Source organism: Falco punctatus (assembly GCF_963210335.1).
Source record: "Falco punctatus genome assembly, chromosome: 4".
NCBI lineage: Eukaryota > Metazoa > Chordata > Aves > Falconiformes > Falconidae > Falco > Falco punctatus.
This window is the reverse complement of record NC_137583.1, coordinates 7,491,165-7,509,659: the sequence shown is the minus strand read 5'-3', so window position 1 is coordinate 7,509,659 and position 18,495 is coordinate 7,491,165. Positions and strand designations below refer to the sequence as shown.

General features: G+C 40.7%; 1 protein-coding gene across 3 annotated transcripts in view; it reads left to right on the top strand.

The window, feature by feature from the left end:
- Positions 1 to 18,495, top strand: part of POC1A (POC1 centriolar protein A) — a 59,581-nt gene that overhangs the window by 7,978 nt on the left and 33,108 nt on the right. For all 3 annotated transcript variants that reach the window (XM_080386315.1, XM_080386314.1, XM_080386316.1), the window contains exons 4-7: positions 191 to 370; positions 1,486 to 1,593; positions 2,946 to 3,061; positions 8,314 to 8,447. In XM_080386315.1, coding sequence (XP_080242441.1) covers positions 191 to 370; positions 1,486 to 1,593; positions 2,946 to 3,061; positions 8,314 to 8,447 — 538 coding nt within the window. The remainder of the gene's footprint in view (positions 1 to 190; positions 371 to 1,485; positions 1,594 to 2,945; positions 3,062 to 8,313; positions 8,448 to 18,495) is intronic.

The following is an 18,495-nucleotide window of genomic DNA, read 5'->3' as shown; positions in this document are numbered from 1 at the left end:
CTGTGTAGCTCATGAAGTGTAAGTTTGTTTGGGGTTGATCAATGTTTTCTTCCTAACGTAAGCACATGCAGCACCCATAGAAGTGGTCATTAATAGCACTGCTCAGCATACAGAAGTTTTGTGTTTTCAGGTACATACTGTCCTTGCTGCCCTGTTGTACAGTTTTAAAGTGCTCTTTCCTTCTGTATAGCAAAGGAGAATCTACTGTGTTCAAGGCTCATACAGCAACTGTAAGAAGTGTTCATTTCTCCAGCGATGGCCAGTCCTTAGTTACAGCTTCTGATGACAAAACAGTCAAAGTGTGGACGGTTCACAGGCAGAAGTTTCTGTTCTCACTTAGTCAACACATAAACTGGGTTCGCTGTGCCAGGTAAGTACAGCTTTCTGACACACAGAGATGGGGCAGAGACTGAGTATCATGATCTTGGCTAACACATTTCTATTTAGGATAATTCAAGTGTGTGTAGTGACTGAAATATATTGCTAACCTGCAGAGGGATTCCTTTGGGTAATAGTTATGTACCCTCTTTGTGTTTCTTCAGTGATCTTTGTCAAGCAGAGACTTGCTTTGTGACTGTTCTCTGTTTCGGTTTTACTTGGTAGGAAGGCTTCTGCATCTTGGAGTTGCTAACAGAAGCAAAATGAGATTAATTGTTATTTCAGCTTAGTTCCTTTTAGATTTGTTGTTCCTCTTGTTAAAAATTATATACCTGTGCTCCTTCCAAAATGCTGAAAGTGTTGCCATAATAAAAACATTATTTCCAGGTAACTGTCTTGGGTTTGATTTTCAGTTGTCCATCTCAGTTGTGCTGAGTTTTTAAGCATTATATGCATCTAGGATAAAGCCACAGTTTCTCTGTAGGTGAAAAGTTCGTTGTAGCTCTTGAATGCGGTGGTGGGCAGTAGTACTGTAGATGCCTACAGAGCAGAAAGAATGTTTTTGCAGTATGTATGATGATGATCTCTAGTTAGGGACTCAAGTCTTGATCCTGCAAAATGTATGTCTCTGAAGAGAGGGATTGATCTGTCTTGTATGTGAAATTTTGAGATAGAAGCTTAATACGTTCTTGTAAGGAGCTCAAATGATATTTGATCTTCTGCTGCAGCTGTTTACCTTGGGAGCAACTGTAGTGCTCTGAATGCTTGTTGCAAAGCTAGGATTTGTTTTGAATCAAGGTAGAGAAACAACTTGAGGTAAGCTTAAATTGAAGCAAGGAGGACAGGAAATCTTAAGTTGGACTCAAGACTTTCCTGAGGGTTATTTTATGTACTTTTGGAATTAGGGATGGTTTGAGGTCTTAAAGCTGCTTTTTTTTTTTTTCTCTCTCTCAACTTACAGCAATTGAATTTTTAGTCTCACTGATGCCAGCGTGACTTCTTGAAGAGCAAAGTGTTTTTACCAACATACCTTGACAACTGGCCAAAACCAGTTGACCTTGTACACCTTTTGGGGGATTTTCTTAATTGCTGTAACTCTTATCTTAGATTCTCTCCTGATGGACGATTGATAGTTTCAGCCAGTGATGATAAAACTGTCAAACTGTGGGATAAAAACAGCAGAGAATGTATACACTCCTTCTGTGAGCATGGGGGGTAAGTACCTGGTGGTGCATGGGGACCAGCCTTCTTGAGATTTCTGAAACAGAGATGTCTGATGAATGTACACCTGGTTTTCTGACTATGGTCGAAAGTCCTTGTCCTGGCAATCATTTCTACCTCTTAAAAAGTCATTAGCATCTATTACAAAAGCAGCCAGCAGAGGACGAGATGCAAGAAGAGCTTCCAGTATTGCTTTGACCTTTTTATGACTTCCCCAGATTAGAACCTGAAGGGTTATATTTTGGTAACTGTCCAGCACGTCTAGCCTTGGTTTCTTTATGCTTGTTTGTTTTTGAAGATGCTTAAATTCTTTATTTCTTCTTCTAGCTATGTTAAGCTCTTTTATTTCGCTCTGAGTCAAAGTAAATTAAAAGAGCAAAAGCGTATTGGTAGATTGGTACTTGACTGCTTTGTTTCAACCGCAAATTTTTGCATAACAAGGTTATTCCAAAAAACACTGTGTAACAGAAAAACAGCTGTTGAATTGGGATATTTTTTTTCATCAAGAATATTGAGCCACAGCAGAAATTAATTTGTTCAGAAACACAAAGCAAGTCCTTAGAGAACTGAGACTGAATTCTTCCTAATTTCTTGCTGCATTGAATTAAGTACAAAGTTGTGTTCTTTCCAAGTAATACACAAATGCAGACAGCATTATTTTTTTGAGTGCTCTTAAGAATATAGCTTGTCCAAACAACCTGTTGAAATATGTCAACTTCCTCAGCATTTGATACAGGAATACTTAAAGGATAATTAATTTTATCGAATTTCTGGCATAGGTTGTGTGAGGAGTTAAAAGGTGCTCTTCACTGAAGGTTCTGAAGGCTTTACTTTACTTCTGAGGTCAAAATAAAAATTGATTGCATACAGGTCCAGAAAGGAATTTGGTCTCGGTCTCACTACCTTCCAAGTGGCAACATACGATTTCAGACACAAATTGAGTAAGTTCCACCTTAAAGTTAGTTAAGCCTAACAGAAGAAAAATAACTGTTCAGTCTTGTACACTCTCTAGAAATCCTGTTTAGTAAAGATGTATATTATGCAAACATTAAATGAACACTTTAAAATGTTGTTGTGACAGTTGGATCCATCAGATTTTGGGAGGCTTGTACCTATAGCTCCTACACCTGAAATGCTAAACATTGAAGATGTATGCTTAGATATAATCCTGCAGTCTATTTGGTGTATAAGCAAGGCCTTAAGAGGAATTCAGCAATATACGTTTTCAGGTTATCTCCTTTCCATAGCATTCAATGCACCATGATGTAGCTTCCCTTCTTGAAAAGATCTTTTTGATCTTTAGCAAGAGTTGAATGTAAACAATTGGATTTAACTGCAATTTACAGGTTTGTGAATCATGTGGATTTTCATCCCAGTGGTACATGCATTGCTGCGGCTGGTACAGATAACACAGTGAAGGTGTGGGACGTTAGGATGAATAGACTCCTTCAGCATTATCAAGGCAAGTTAAGATCTTAGAAAAGCTGGACCTTTCCATGTGTTGATACGAATTGCTCTGAAGTCCAAGGACTGTTTCTCCATCACCTGCTGCTTTTCCAGAAAGGCACTGGGTTAGGCCTGCCAGTGGAAGCCTTTTTTTACCAAATATCATGCTTCGCTTTGTGTTTGCTCCAAGGCTGATTCTCACATGTTGGTGAGAACCACCTCTATTCTGATTTCTCCTCCACTATCCACCATAAAAAAGCAAAAAAGCCTCAATGCTGCAACCATGTTGCAGGTGTGCGTGGGTGTTACTTGTGATGCCACTTGGTTCGTATTCACTGATTTTGAGATGGTGTGTAGTGAAAAGGATGTAGTTTTTGCCTCTGTATAAGCCTGTGGGACAAGTCAGATGCATTCCAGCAAAGCAAAAGGTTAAGTTCTCTGTGAGAAAATTAGGAAAAGTTAACAAAAGAGGAAAACCAAAATCAACCGATTGCATTTCTATACCATGATCCTTGTTTATGGTTCCTCCTGCATTATCTGGTTTTCAGCTTCTAGAATTAGTTTTGACCTTGTTATGACTTGTCCAGATTGGCTTGTCCTTGGATTAGCTAGGTTTTATATTTAGGAGTCTGAACCTCCACGCCCACCCCTTTCCAAATGGCATCTCCTGCCATTACCTGTTCTTGTCAAACTGATTAGTGCTGCTGTTTGGTAGAACTGGGTACGAAAAATGTGCTTTCCTGTCCTTGCAAGTTCCTTGTGAGTTTGATTGTCCCGTTTTGTGAATATTAGTTTCCTGAGCCTAAATGAAGTATTTCTTTCCTTTACTATACCAATTCTTAAGGCTGCTGTAGTATTTTGTAAATCCATACATTCTCAAGTGCCGTTTCCACTATAGATAGCTTGTTAAACTTAATTTTGTTAACTTTTCACAAAGACTGCTTCTGGCGTGCTAGTAAAGCAGATCAGAGGTACTGAGCTGGAGCTTGCTGTGTTCTTTCTGCCATCCGCATCGAATACTGTCGGTTCCTGTTGCAACAGCCTCGCAACTGAATGCTGGGCAGAAAATACATAGTAAAATAGCTTGTGGTTGATTCCTGCTAACTTTACAAGTTAGTTTTTGAGTTCTAAATTAAAGCTTCTGCTGGCTTTATGTAACAAGAATCACTTTTTAAGGTGCTTTTGACTGTGTATCCCTTTACTCACAGGGTGACGAAAGAATTTACAGGCTCTCAGTAAAAGTTCTCTAGTTTCCCTTGATACAGAAAGGCAGAGAAACTGGAGTGATGTTTAAGGAGCAGAGTTCTTTGGTTTGTCTTTCTTCACAGCAACCTGTGAAAGACTAGACCACTTCTGGTAGATGAGAGCGATGGTGGTTACTCATCCCAAAGCAAATGCAGGTTGTCTGCAGAGAAACTAATATCATGGAAGTCATTTGGATTCCATAAAAAAGAAAATAAAAGCTCCTCAAAAAGAGGTTGCTGTGGAATAGAAACAGTCTGGCAATAACTTCAGAATGCTTTTGTAGTTCTGTATGTAGAGGGCTGTTCTTCTGCTGTTTGCATATAGATGGAAACACTATTATGATCATCTGATCTGACTATTAAGCACTGATGGTGACACCACTATCATTGGAACAGGGTTTTTTCTTGAGTAGGAAAAAAAATAAACTCTTACTCCTTATTTCTAGCATCAGTCTCCTGGACTTGCACTGTGTTTTTATTCTTGGCTTGTGGTGTGGTCCTCTCAAGTGTATTCTCCCTGCGTAGTCAAGCTGAGCAGTCTTTGAATTATTCTTCAGTTGGAATCCTGCCTGAGCTCCTTGAACTCTCATATAATGTGATTTATTTTTTTATTTCTTCAGTGATTCTTACGGACTCAGAATCACCCCAGTTCTCTGATAGTTAACAAGATCCAATGGAAATCAAGCCTTCTAATGACTGTTCCAAGTCATCAGTATAGAGCTGGTACAATTACAACGATGAATACTGAAGTGTAATTCTTTGTGTAATAAGTATTGTTAACTTGTGACCCATATCAATACTTGGAAATGCCCTCTTGAAGTCTTGTTGCTAAAATAGGTAGTGTGTTTAAATACTTGAACAGTGTCAGATTGTCCTTTAACCTGCTTTATCAGCTTTTCAACAGTGGCAAAATCTGCAGTGTGTTTCCAGCCACAGTATAACTTGGCTCAAAAAATCGTCTCTTCCTGCTTTCCACTTACTGCTATTAAATTGTCTGAATCTAGTGCGGTTTAGGTTTGGCTGCCAGGTTTATTTTTTGTCTTGGAATTACACATTTCCCCTGTATCCCACCCTTACTGAATGGCATTTTAGTCTGACACACTTGCTATTGAAGAGATCTTTTTCCTGTTATGAGTGTTATTTTTAACAGCTACTATATAAATCCTAATTGTCTATTAAACTTTGAACTAGAAATAGTCATAAAGGCCAAAGAGACCTACAATTGCAGTGGTACATCCATGCAGTCATTGCATGCACCTGTGGCTGCAAACTGATGCGTTTTTAATGTGTTCTGGAGATGTGTTTGTTAAGTCCCAATCTTCCAAGAGTTTATACCTGTGCCTTTTGGCTAAACCGGGTTTAGCTTTGTGGCTGTCCTATATGAAGCTGCTGTCTCAGTCCCACTAGATGGCATCTTTTCCTTTGGTTCGAGCTGCCTCATGTCAAGGGAATCCATTTTAAAGATTAAGTTGCATGGAGGAGTTAATAGATGAGTAGCCCTGCCAGTTGTTTTCCAAAACTGATTAGTCTTTTAGTAGTGTTGCTCTTGTCGCCAGGACAAGAAAGTTTCCAGGAAAGCTGGAGGTAGAGAGCAAACTGCAAAACTTTTGTATTGTGTGTAGTTTGGGGTTTTTTTGTTGGTTTTTTTTTGAGCAAAGTAAAGTATGCTCTGGTCACGCTTACTGTACAGAACAGATGCTTTATTCAGTCTTCTACTTGGTGCTAACATTTTTGTACAGCAGATCATCCTCCTACAAAAATGGCCGATGTTTATCACCTGACATTTTTGCCATGTGGAAAGTTGTGTGTGGGGCACCTCTGTTGCAGATCTGAAAACAGCTTTTTTTTTTTTTTAATAACTGTGTTTAAAAAGAACAGTTGGTACTCTTACACAGTTCAGATGGGGCTGGATAGTAGTTCTCTCTTTGCTAGGGACTGTGATTATTTCAAGTCCATCCTAATTTATCTTCTCACTGGTGTTTACTAAGTTGTTGCATTCACTGTTTACATACAATTAGTACTGTCAGACTTGGGACAGTTATGTTCAGTCACTCTGTAGGCTGGCATGACTCAGTTTTAGTTGTTAACCCCCCAGTCTAAGTCCCTTACCTGACTGTTATTTTTCTAGGACTTGGCTAGTGGAAGGGTAGGCTTGTAGCAGCAAGTCACTGGGAGATGCCACCTCATGCTGCACCGGATTTGTTGTTTGCCAGATGAAATCAAGTGAGGTTGCAGGACATGTAGGCAAGTTTTTGCAGAGGTGTTGTGAATGGTCTGGTGGGAGGTATGAGCTGGTTTGACAGAGGAGAGGTGAAGTTTTCTCTGAGCTTATGACAGCCAGGAACTCCTCAGATGCAGAAGCTGTGACTGCTTATACAGCCACAGTCTGTGTGATTTCTTTTGATTATGAAAAGTTTTTTTGGTGAAGCTGGAAATACTTTATTTGCTGTCTGGAACTTGGAGGATATATTATTAATTTGTGCGATTCTTTTCAGGACTTGCCTTAGTCAAGAAAATATGTTTGCCTTTATCTGAATATATAGACACTAATGGAGTGAGGAATATTACAGATCACTCAGAATAAAACTTTCGAAGGGTAAATGTATTTGGCACTCTTTCAGGGGGAAAAACTCCACATAGAATTTTTATCCTTTAATACATAGTACAGTACAGGGCTGGGGGAGACGCAGGAAGATCTAGCAGTGTGATAGAAGCAGTGTTCACCAACAAGAGTAACTGTTCAGAAGTTACCTGCGGTAAGGTTTTCTTCTGTGTTTTTAGTCATACAGGTCAAGAACTTGTTCTCAGAACTTAAGCTGAGGTATCTCATCTCATGTTCCTGAGAGTTTCAAAAGTAGATGCATTCTGTTTTACAACTGAGCAAGATTATTTCAGATTTCTGCTTAAAGTCAACATCTGGGGGAAAGAAAAAATTGGTTCTTTTGTCTTTCAGAATTTATTTTGAGGTTTTTTGATGTGCGGTTTGGATTTGAAATGCACAGTAGACTCTCAAGGGACTGTAAATTTAGTTGAGAGGGGGATGTATTACTAGTAGTAGATTCAAGATACCAGGGCATTTGGAGGACACAGAGTATAATTGAGAATAATTTGATAGTTAAAACCCTCTTCAGGCATAGTCTTAGTATTCTTTAATGTCAGACATGCTCAGCAAACTATGCATGTGTAATGTACTGCTTTTTCTCATAAATAAATATGTTCAATAGCCTGTTTTATAGAAGTTCAAGGAGGGGGGAAAAAGCCCTACATTAGTTAGATGTTTAATGTTACAGTGAACTTAAGTGTAGTTTGACTTTTTTGCTAGAGCGTTTTTAGCTCTTTTCAAAATAACTCTTAATCTTCATACAGGAAGGATTAATTTATTGGAAATTCATACCCTTGATAGTTTGTCTGTTCATACTTGTTTTAAATTTTCGGTGAGCCAAACTGGATGTCTGAAGAAATACTGCTTATACTGGTCCATTTTCAAGTTGCTGATTCTTCTTTCCTAGTTCCTCTTAAACCCAGTCCTGGTTAGAGTTGGGTAGGAAAACAGAAGAACCTGTGCAATGCCAAGCTTCAGTTTGTCTTTCATTGTAATTTCAGTCATCATCTTAACGCACCAGCATATAGATTTTATTCTAGAAAGACTTGAGAGCGAGAAGAACAGATCCACAATAGTAAAATTTGTCAATGTCCAGCTCTTTCACAGAATCATATAGCTCACTTGTGCATATAGTTACATTTTGGGGCTATGCTGGAAGCTTTTGTAGCCTTAAATCTCCCAGAATAATTGGCAAAGCTTTTTTCTTTTCAATAAAGTAGTGCCTATTTTTACAAGAATTGAGTACTGCCCTTCTTCGCCAGTGCTTTGAAGAGATTTTGTGGAATGTTTCTCCCATGATAATTTTCCTGTTGAACTTTATAACAGAAAATTGGAATGTACTTGTACTTTATTTTATTCTTTTGCCTTGGACTTATGTAAACTGGTCTCGGTGACTATTATATATGTTTTTTCCATCTGTAGTGCACAGTGCAGTGGTAAACAGTCTGTCTTTTCACCCCTCTGGAAACTATCTGGTTACTGCTTCCAATGATTCAACTCTTAAAATTCTGGACTTGCTGGAAGGAAGACTTCTGTATACTCTTCATGGTCACCAGGTGAGGCAAAGCCTTTTACACATTATGTGTAGCCCGTAACAAACTGGGCAGATTTGTGCTTGAGCCTTTAATTCTTCATGGCCAAAAATATTTTGAAAACTTTCTTGCATAAAATTATGATGATAGTACTACTAATAATCTTTGAGATCATCACTGTTTTGGAGGGGAGGCCTAGGGTGGAGGAAAGAGGTAAGGCAGGAATGGAAAGCATGAGAAAGCAAGACAAAAAGGGAGCTCCAGTACTGAGGATGCAAGTGTGAGACCTAAGGGGCACAGTCAGAGCTATGCCCTAGACTCTTAATCCTGTGTCTGTCATGCATTCTTTGTGCAGCTCTGACTGTCTCCCCCTCTGGAGTGGTGCAAATAACACTTGGCCCCCTGGTGTAGGTGTTGTGAAGGTGAACGCTGTTCATCTGACAGGAGACTTAAGGACAGTAGTGGTAAAATGGAGGAAATCCATTTTGGGGTGTGATTTTGGAGCATGTTTCCATTTTGTTAATGGACTGAATTAAATAATTGAAGGTGATAAATGCTTCTGGTTAGTTAAGTTTAACTGATTGGCCTATTAGCGTTATGCTGCTGGATGTGTTGCTTGTAAGGTTAATTATATGAATCCTTGGGGCTCTCTTTTTAAATGTTAAATGAAAATAAATAGACCAATTTCATTGTTCATGCTGAGTGGGGCTTAAAGGCATAAAAAAGCAGACCTGCTTTAAAGGTTCCCTTCCCACAGGGACAGAGAACAGCAATTCTTAACCCACTTGTATCTCTGTTAAAATGGGGGCTGAGTCTTACAACATCAAAACTAGCCAGCAAAAATAACAGCCTGAAGCTGTTGCGGGTCATGGGCATGGTTCTGGGCAATAATAGTAGCTGTGTAAGCTGGAAAACTGATAATTCTGGCTTCTGGTAGCTTTGTTTAGTGACTGCCTTGTCTGATGTCTGGAAAGATCAAGTTTGTTCTGTAACTTCTCTTTTGCTGTCTATTGATAAACTTTTCTCCTTTTTTGTAATAATAATGGAAAAACAGGACAGCCTCATACTTAAGACTCTACTTCATGGAAAGATGTGATTAAAACCGACCGAAGGGTTCAAATGTTGAAAAGAATGGGGGGGGAGGATAACAAATCCTGGTTATCCTAACATGTAAACCCTAACTACATAGAACATTCTTACTTTGAAAACTAGACTAAGTGGATACTCTTATCAGATGGGGGCTGCAAAGCTTCGAACTGTTGTCTTAATTTTGTTTTCATATTTGTCTTTTGTGTTCTGGAAAAGGGTAAGTGTGGGAAGACAGTGAATCTTTGCACCTTTCATCCTTCCCTCAGGAAGGGATGTGCCTGGTTGGTTATTGTTCAGCAGGAAGCTGAACCTGCTTTCCATTTTCCTCCCTTCTGAGATGTAGGTTGCTTCTCACTGAGTGCAGCGGCACAAAACACCCCACAGAGTTTAGCTTTGAGTGAGAGTCCAAAACTGACTATGGTGGTGGAGGTCTTCAGAGTTAGATAACGGAAAGGCCGTTAAGGCTGATGCTGTACTTAACTCAGGGCTTCTATGAAACAGTTGATTTGTGAGTCGTCTGTTCAGAAGTAAACTTAAAGCTCCATATTTCCCCTCCCCCACTGTTTCAGATCAGTAGGACCTCTGCCACTCTTTCCTAGGCATCTAACTGGTATTGGAAATGCTTTGACAGTGGAACAGCTGAAGGGTAGTTGCCATTGTGGGATTTTGCCTCCTTCAATTTGGAAACAAGCAGAAGTATGAAAGTGGCTGGTTGTGCTTTTTGGTCATCTTCGAGGGTATTGCACCAAGGTGGCAGTGGAACCAGTTCTAGCATAGCCCTGGCTGGCATTCCCTCTGTTGGCATGTCCTGTTTTGTTGTGGGTTAGTTCTTTTGATGCCTGATTTAACAGATGCACTTTTAGTGGAAAAATAAGGTATGATAACCTGTGCTCCATTCACAGTAAGCAACTGGCAGTGACAACAAGCCCTGCTTTTACCGGAAGCTGCTGGGGTGGATTGCTGCACTGGCCGCAGCTTTTGACTGCTTTGCTCATAGATAAACCCAGGCTGCTTAGTGCTGAGGGCTTTATTTTCCCCTCCATTCTCACTGTGATTTCTGCCAGTATCTCAAAGTGGCTAAAAATGAAGTGGGTGTGGATTTTTTTTGGTCAAGTAGATTTGCCTTTTTAAGTGAGGGCTATAGGTTAGTCACCAAATGAACAGCCTGTTCTGAAGACATTCTTGAGTTGTGACTTCGTGTGGGTGAGTGAATATGCTGGTTGAGACTTTGTTCCTGCTCTGACAGCGGACTGCCATTATGTTGTTCTGGGAAGGGTGCATGCGAGTGGACACTTGAAGGAAAAAAAAACTTTAATGTCCTTAAGACATACTTTGACGCAACTGTTGGAGTGCCAGGAATTTGTTAGCAGCTGATTAGCTGTAGTTTACATAGGGAGGATTGCCAAGTTTACATTGCTGTCTTTAATTGTAATGTAGCTGGCCCCCTCGTAGCAGAAGGATTGTTAGAGACGGGAGTTGCAGCTTGGAGCTGACATCTTGCAGCTGCAAAGTATCATTCTGTATTGTGCTGCATATTTTAGTTCTGGAGTGCTTCAGGCTGTGAGGTACTCTTGCCTAATTCCATACAGATGAGACACTGGGTTGGTATGTAGGTCCAACTCTGGTACTGAATCATCGTTGGGGAACAGAATGTTTTGGGGCTCATAAGTCACCTCCGGAGAGTTGCTAGAGGAGAGCAGGTATGTACACAGTGCTTGTCTGCCCTTTGGGGTGGTTTGGTTAGAGCATTTCCAGACTGACTTCCTTAGTGAAATGGAAGTTCTCAGTAAATATTTAGAAAACATCTGCATGGTTATGTTTATAAATAGGAAGACAGAAAATGCAAAATTACGATTCTCTAAGCAGGCTTGACTTGAACCCTGAAGTAGCTGCGTTCTACCTACCTGGGTGGCATACATGCTGTCTGCTTCTGAGCAGGTGCACAGGAAACAAATGTGCTCCTTTACGGTCTGCTGCCAGCTCTACCTAGGTGGCGTTAAACCCACGCAGGCCTAGTCCTCTGTGAACGAAGTGAGGACATCTCAGGGCTGCACAGAACTGGACCAACAAAGGGAGAGAAAGGTGTGTTGCAAATAGTAAGTAGTTGATTTTAGATCAGTGGTTTTGAGTATTAAAAGGAAATAAGAGTGCTCTAGTCTTCCCTGGTATTTTTTTAAACTGAAGCTTTCAGGACTTAAAAAGCTACCCAAGATTCATTATAGGGTGCCAGTATACATTTTTCCCTGTGTTAGCTGTAGCCCTTACTCCTTGGTGAAGGAAGGTGCAGGCATGACAGTCTTGCCCTGTGTAGTAATACAGGTATTTTTCAAAGTTCAGTGGGCTGAGAATCCTTCTGACTTCTTGTCAGAGGTATTCTGTGTGAAAACATCTCTTGCTGCCATTGCCGTCTCTGTCCCCAGTGCTTTTCTCCTTGGTTCCCTTTTCCTCTCCCTTTCTCTCCTTTTGTGTTACCACTCTCATTGTGCAGTTCTTAGGAATCTGCTTTTTTAATCTAAGCATTTTTCTTCTCCTTACTGTTGGAGATGTGGATTCTTTCTGCAGTCCCTATAGCTTTGCACTCTGTCCCTGCTTGAGGACAATACTTGGTGCTGTCCTGCACTTCTTCGTTAGCAAATGTGCAATACCAGGACTGGCACCTTTTCCCCTTCTCACATCCTTGGGATATCTGTGTTGTTAGTAAAAAATACAACAAACATCCATGCTTTCGTAGCTACCTTTTTTTCCTAGCTCTTATCTCTTTGTAAGATTGGGGTTTTTCTGTCTGATGCTTCTTCTGCAGGATATGTACCAAAGTGGGTGTAACTTTGTCACCAGTCTTGCCCTTTGTATTTCTTCCCGCCTCTGTCATCTTCTCTGCATTATCTTTCTTTTCCTACTAAGTATTCTGCTATTGTCTTTCACCTTTTCTGATGAGATTGAATAGATCTTCGTAGCTGTGGTTTTCCTGGCTGCGTGTTCATCATTGATGCTGGGATACAGGCTCAGTACTCCCACCATACCAAGAGGTCTGTTAGTTTGTATCGGTCTTCACTGAACTCTTTTCACTGCTTTCTCTGCTGCTGGAACGAAGTGATAGGTGAAAGACACATGACATTCACCTTTTTGTTTCAGACTCTGTGCTCTTTGGCACTTGAATGCATTTATCGAGTTTCTTACCTGCCCTTGGTGTTTTCCTTATTGTCTTGGTCACTTACTCTTTGCATCTTTTGCTCCTCTACCCTCTGTCATTTCAGTGTCCATCTGTCCAAGTGTGACTTGCTGCCTTCTCCAATGCCATGAAGCAGTTGAGAGCATTGTGAACAGTGACAATGACTGCTCTGTTTATTATTGTTTCTTTTATACCTTGAATTGATGATCCCAGTGTGATGGTTGCTGCTGGATTTGCTTCTCAGGCTTTGTCACCACTTGTATCTCCTTTTGCTCTTTGCACTAGTTAATTTGTTCAGGGACAGTTTGACTGAATGTACTGGCTCCTATCTCCCCACTTTTACATCTCCTTGTGGGCAGTGGAAGAGGAAGCTCTCCTTTAATTTGACTCTTTGCATCCTCTAGATATGCCTTGTTCTTTTACCTGGCTCTTCTCTGGTATGCGTTAGTTTCTCTCAGGATTTAAAACATAAAACATGAAAAAAAATCTACTTGCATCCTTGGCCCCACTTGTCTCTCCAGCTACTTTCCCCTCTGCCTCTCCTTTCACTGTGCAGACTGTGCATCATTAAACTACTCTCCTCAGGTTTATTCCTGGACCCTCTCCAGCCTGGCTCTTGTTTCTTATGTTATGCTGAAGCCAAAATGTTAGCTCTGTTCCTAGCTGAAGATTGCAAGTCTGGCCTCTCTTGAATTGACTGTTGCTCTTGGCCCTGCTGTTCTTGAAATAGTGTGCCTTCTGTCCTCCAGCAGTTCTATGGGAGTGGAAATGGTGTTCAGGAGGGCTTTTGCTGTGATTGTCTGCTTATTATTTATAGATGGTACACATTCATCTGCTATCTGCATGCGGTTATGACTGTTTCCTCCAGGCATATTTCCGTTTCTACAAACTAAACTCTTGGCCTTTCTCTTAAGTATTTATTTCAGAGAAATCTATTTTTAACTCCACCTTTGAAAGCTTTGTGTTCAGGGATGCTGTTCCTGTTGTCTCTTGTCATCCCTGTGTCAATTGTTACTGATGCTCTTAGCATCCTGCCAGTCACTTGTTCAGTGTTGTAATTTGTGTCCTGGCTTGAGATCCCATCTCTTTAGGTGATGAATGCATTCAAGCCATTCAGCATAGTTCTGAACCTCACACTTAACATTTTGTGTAAGCTGATCCACCTGTGAATTGCTAGGGCAATAAAGGCTTTGTGATCACTAGCTTCCTTCTGTAGGAAGTGGGGGAAAAAGAGGCGAAGGTATAATCTCTGTCTCTGGGTTGGGTGATGGTCTGCACATAAACTAGATTATGTAGCATGCTGTGCCCCACCCTTCTTAGCTAGGACTGGCGTGCCACCAGGTGTTTCAGCTACCATGGTGTGGCTGTCTGACCTTGCCTGTATCTTGTTCATTGAGAATGCTGCTACAAAGGACTAGGTTTGATCCTGTTATCATTCCTTCTGTATGGCTTCCGTTTTGCTTCCAGTTTCTTTGCTGCATCCAGTGTGTGAGCCATTTGTCCTTTTCAAGGCTCCCTGGGGCTTATGCCCTCCCTGCCTGGTACCCCTCTTTAACTAGAGGGGATGAATTTTGATTAGTGGCAATGTTCTTCCCACTCAACACTTCCAGTGGATGACTTTTTGCTCTCTTCTGTATTTTCCTCAAACTTTCTGCAGCATTCTCCCTCACTATAGTAGTTTCAGACTCTATTTGACATGCACAAAAGCTCAGCAGTCTTCATGTTGGACTGCTGAGGACTAAATAGAAATGTTCCTTATTGCTAACGTGATGTATCTCATTGTCCATTCCTATCTCTCTGCAGCTTGCTGTTTAATCTACAGTAAGAAGCTGTAGGAATTTGGGGGCTGATGCTAGCACCTAGCACAATGAGGATGCAGAACTGGAGCACCCAGTAGAAGGGCATTTGTATCCTGCTACAGGAAGAGGAGAATAAAGTGATCCTTTAGAAGGTTGCTGCATCTCACGTGTTCTAGTTGCATGGGAGATAAGCTTAAAATTCTCCCTACAACTTGTATAGAATATACAGCTGCACCTTTTTGACACTTTTAATGCAAACAGTAAGTTTACAGAGGGAAAAAAAAATCTGAAGGAAGATTTTAATTCTTCAGTCTCAGGACACGTTGTCCAGGATTGCATCAGGCATCTGCTGGATCTCTGCCATGCTTACCTGGAACAAATGGCAGTTAGGCTGTGTCTAATCACTGGCAAGTGTAACTTTATTTTTGTTTTGTGTGTTTATATTAAATTGTGAGAGTATTTGGCAAACTATTATTTGTATGTTGCTATAGCAAACCTGTTATATCAGGGAAGAGTGCTGTAAGCATGTAGCAAAAATACTTTTCACTTAACTTATGTCAACAAATCTGTAGAGGATGTTGTGTCTATAGACTTGTTTATTCCCCCTTTATTTTATAAAGGTACATTCAGTCTTTGGTATCACTTCTGATTTTGGGAGGAATATGTTTTGTTGAACTTTTTTTCACTTCAGAATGCCATGACTTTGGAGTCACTTCATTGCCTGTTTCGATGTGATTTGTATTGTGCTAAACTTTGTCTAAATACACTGAAATATTTAGTTGGAAAAAAATAATTTTGTGAAATATCACTCCTCTCCAGTATTCCTCACTTCTGCTTCTTCCTGAACTTTGTTTCAATGTCTTGAAAGCTTTTTTCCACCCTTCCCGACTCTGAGGGGTTTATTATAGTCAGTGCAGCTTCTGTATACTCAGCTCTGTTATCTTTGAGCAGTATTCACCACTGTGGAGTTCTCTGGCTATGTACTTGTTTCTGCCCTTTCTTATGGCTTATTTGTTTTTTGCTTTTGCATATTTTTAGTCTCCATTCCTGACAGTGTGGTCAGAGGGTTGAATTGCTGGGGAAGGTGGGTGGAAATAGAAGGCAGAAGCACGTTTTGTCTCAGCTGATTGATGGCGGTGACTTTGATTTGAAATATCTGCACTACATAACACTGTGTTAGTTGAACTAGCTTAGTCACACTGATGACTGTGCATGCATTCTGAAATTGCTGCTACTAGATAATTTCTGGCAAGATCTCTTGAGTGAGATGTTGCTGTTGGAAGGCCTCAAACCCTTTTGAAATCATTGCAGGTGAAATAATAATATGGAAATACCTTAATATGTTTTAAGGAAGCTAAAACTTCACACTGGGAGTGACCACATTAGGACTGTGCTTTTGCTGGCATAACCTTGCACCAGCATGTTTGAAAGCACACGGGGCTGTGGGACACGGGTTGCAGATAGAGTTGGGTACTTACCCAAGTGCAATCTTTGGGTATTTGTCTACCTTCAGGGTTCATAATAATGAGCTCACTTTTACAAAGGAGAGAAAGAAGGGAAGCCAGAAAGAATCAGGATTTCAGATTTCCGTGCAATTTCCATTGGGAAGATGTGAACTCTTAATGCGTAGTCTGTCCTTGCAGCTTGATACAAGGTGAGAAGCTTCTTCCCTTGCCTTCTGAGATAGGTGATCTTGAAAGAGGGTAACTCCTGTTAGGAGGTGTATGTTTGTGTGGTGGGGTTTGGTGGTGGTGGTTGTAGCTTTTCTGGCTGTGTTTTTAGTTTTGTTTTTTTATGGTTTGGGGGGAGGGGGTTGGTTGCTGTTTTGTTGTGGGTTTGGGTTTTTGTTGTTCTGTTGTTTTTTTTGTTTTTCAGCCTGTTGCTAGTTCAGGTTGCTTTTCCCAGCAAACCTGGCCATAGGCAGCATCTGGAAATGCTCATTGCTGCCTTTGCCTATTTCAGCTTGGGCAAAAGCTCAGGCTTAGGACAGACTGCAAAGTAATGTGTTCGGTAGCTGACATGAAACTTCACTATCAGGGTTCTCAGCTGTTTATTCTAAGCAGAACAGTTTGTCTGTTGTGTCTGCACTTGAACACATCTAACGGTTTCTCAGCTGTTTAACTGCATCTTGGAGCGCCTGCCTCATCCTCCCCATGTGCGTTGTCCTCTGTGCTTTCTGAAAGGTTGAAAATGTATTAAAATAGACATGTGGTGTGAAATGCATGCTTTTACTCAAGATGTACTTCAGCAGTCGGCGCCATTAGAGAGAAACCATAGCCTCTCAGAACTTGCTTGTTTTAAGAGCGAGGCTTCTTCAAAATGCAAGTGCCTGTGCTGTATGAAAATGATCCTGGATGTGTTAACTCTGGCATCTCTCCTGTAAAACTAAGAGAAAAGCAGTTTAAGCCATCCTCCTATTCTTCAGTTAAAGTCCTGACAGCTAACATAAGCCTGCATACATCATTAGGCTGTAGCTTAAGGATGGCAGACGATGGTATTGTAAGGGGTGCCTGCTTGCTGCTTGTATTCTCCTGTGCTGCTGCAGGTGCCTGTTTGGTTTGAGGCCTCTGTCATTGCTTGGCTACATGCTTCACATGTAAGGGGGTTTGAAGCAGTGATTCTGATTTGTTTCTGATGCCTTTGGATGTCCCCCCCGTGTTGACTTTGTCCAGCTAATTGGTATCCAAAGAGAATAGCTGCCTCCTGCAAAACTCTAGATAATACTACAGAATACAGTATATAGAAGCTGATGTACAAGTACAGTCTACTCTGCTGATGCTGCTCTGTCAGCCATTGGGTGACCTGTTCCTTTAATCAGTGTTCCTCAGCCTTGGCTTTTTCTTTCTCCTGTACTGAAAACTTTGTGGGCTTCTTGACTGCCAAGTCTCGAATAAAACGAGTAATTGGATTCTGCTCTGAATACTGAATCTTATGCATTCAGTTATTCTGCTTGTGCAGTTTTTTTGACTTAAAATGCTTGTAACCTTGGCTAAATTAATTGATGCTAATTGATTGCTTTGGTTGATAGCTGGTCAGGCATGTTTTAAAGTTAGGTCACGGTGGAGTAAACGAGAGCTTTAAGCCTTGGGTCTTCTGCAATGAGCAGTTTGTATGGAATACCCTGGAAATATATCGCAGAGCATGTGAGAACTGTAAAAAACAAAACACACCCCTCCCTCCCAAACACACAAAACCAACCAACCAACTGCTCTCCCTGCCCCCTGCCTTTTCCTTAGTGATAAAACTGGTTCTGTGATTTCTTGCCTGTAGCCTTACCTGTTGGCTATTTTTATCATCAGTCATGTGTTTTATGCTGCCCCTTAGTGACAGTTACATGGTTTCAAAGAAAGGCTGTTTGGAAAGCATGTGGAGACAAGATGCTGTTTTCCATGGTGAATCTGGTGCACACAGAGGTCCATAAAATTTGCTCTCTGGTGGTGTCAGTGTCTTGAAGATTCTGTGTAATGTTTGAAGTTCTGATCCTTGGAGTTCCATGAATATGTGAAAATCTTGGCTTAGTGCATTTTCCTTTTGTGGTTCTAGTATTCATGGTGTGAGGAGGAGCTTGGAAACTGTGGATTCTGAGGGCTTGGCAATTGAAGCCTGAAAGGTGGATTCATCACTCCTCAAATTTGTTTTAAAAAACTTAAATTTTCATGGGACATGGTTTATGATTCATGAATGCTTAGAATTGTCAGTAGTGGAGCGTTTTTACGTCTAACAGTCTTTTTCAGTATTCCTTTTGGTGCTGCTCTGTGTGTATCTGTATGTTTAAACCTTTCCATCGGGTGGCTAACTGAAGGCTGAATTTAATAAAACTCAATCATTTCACTGCATTTAATAAACAGCAGTTTTGCAAATTTCTCGTACTAAAGGGAAGAGAGAATGAATGATTGAGAGGGAACAAGGAAAAGCCTGAAGCTGTAAAACTCTTTGTTTCTGTCTCTGTCTTAAGGCCATGGATATTGAAAAATGGGTGTCTTGAACTGGAGGCTAAAATGTGCGAAATGGTAAG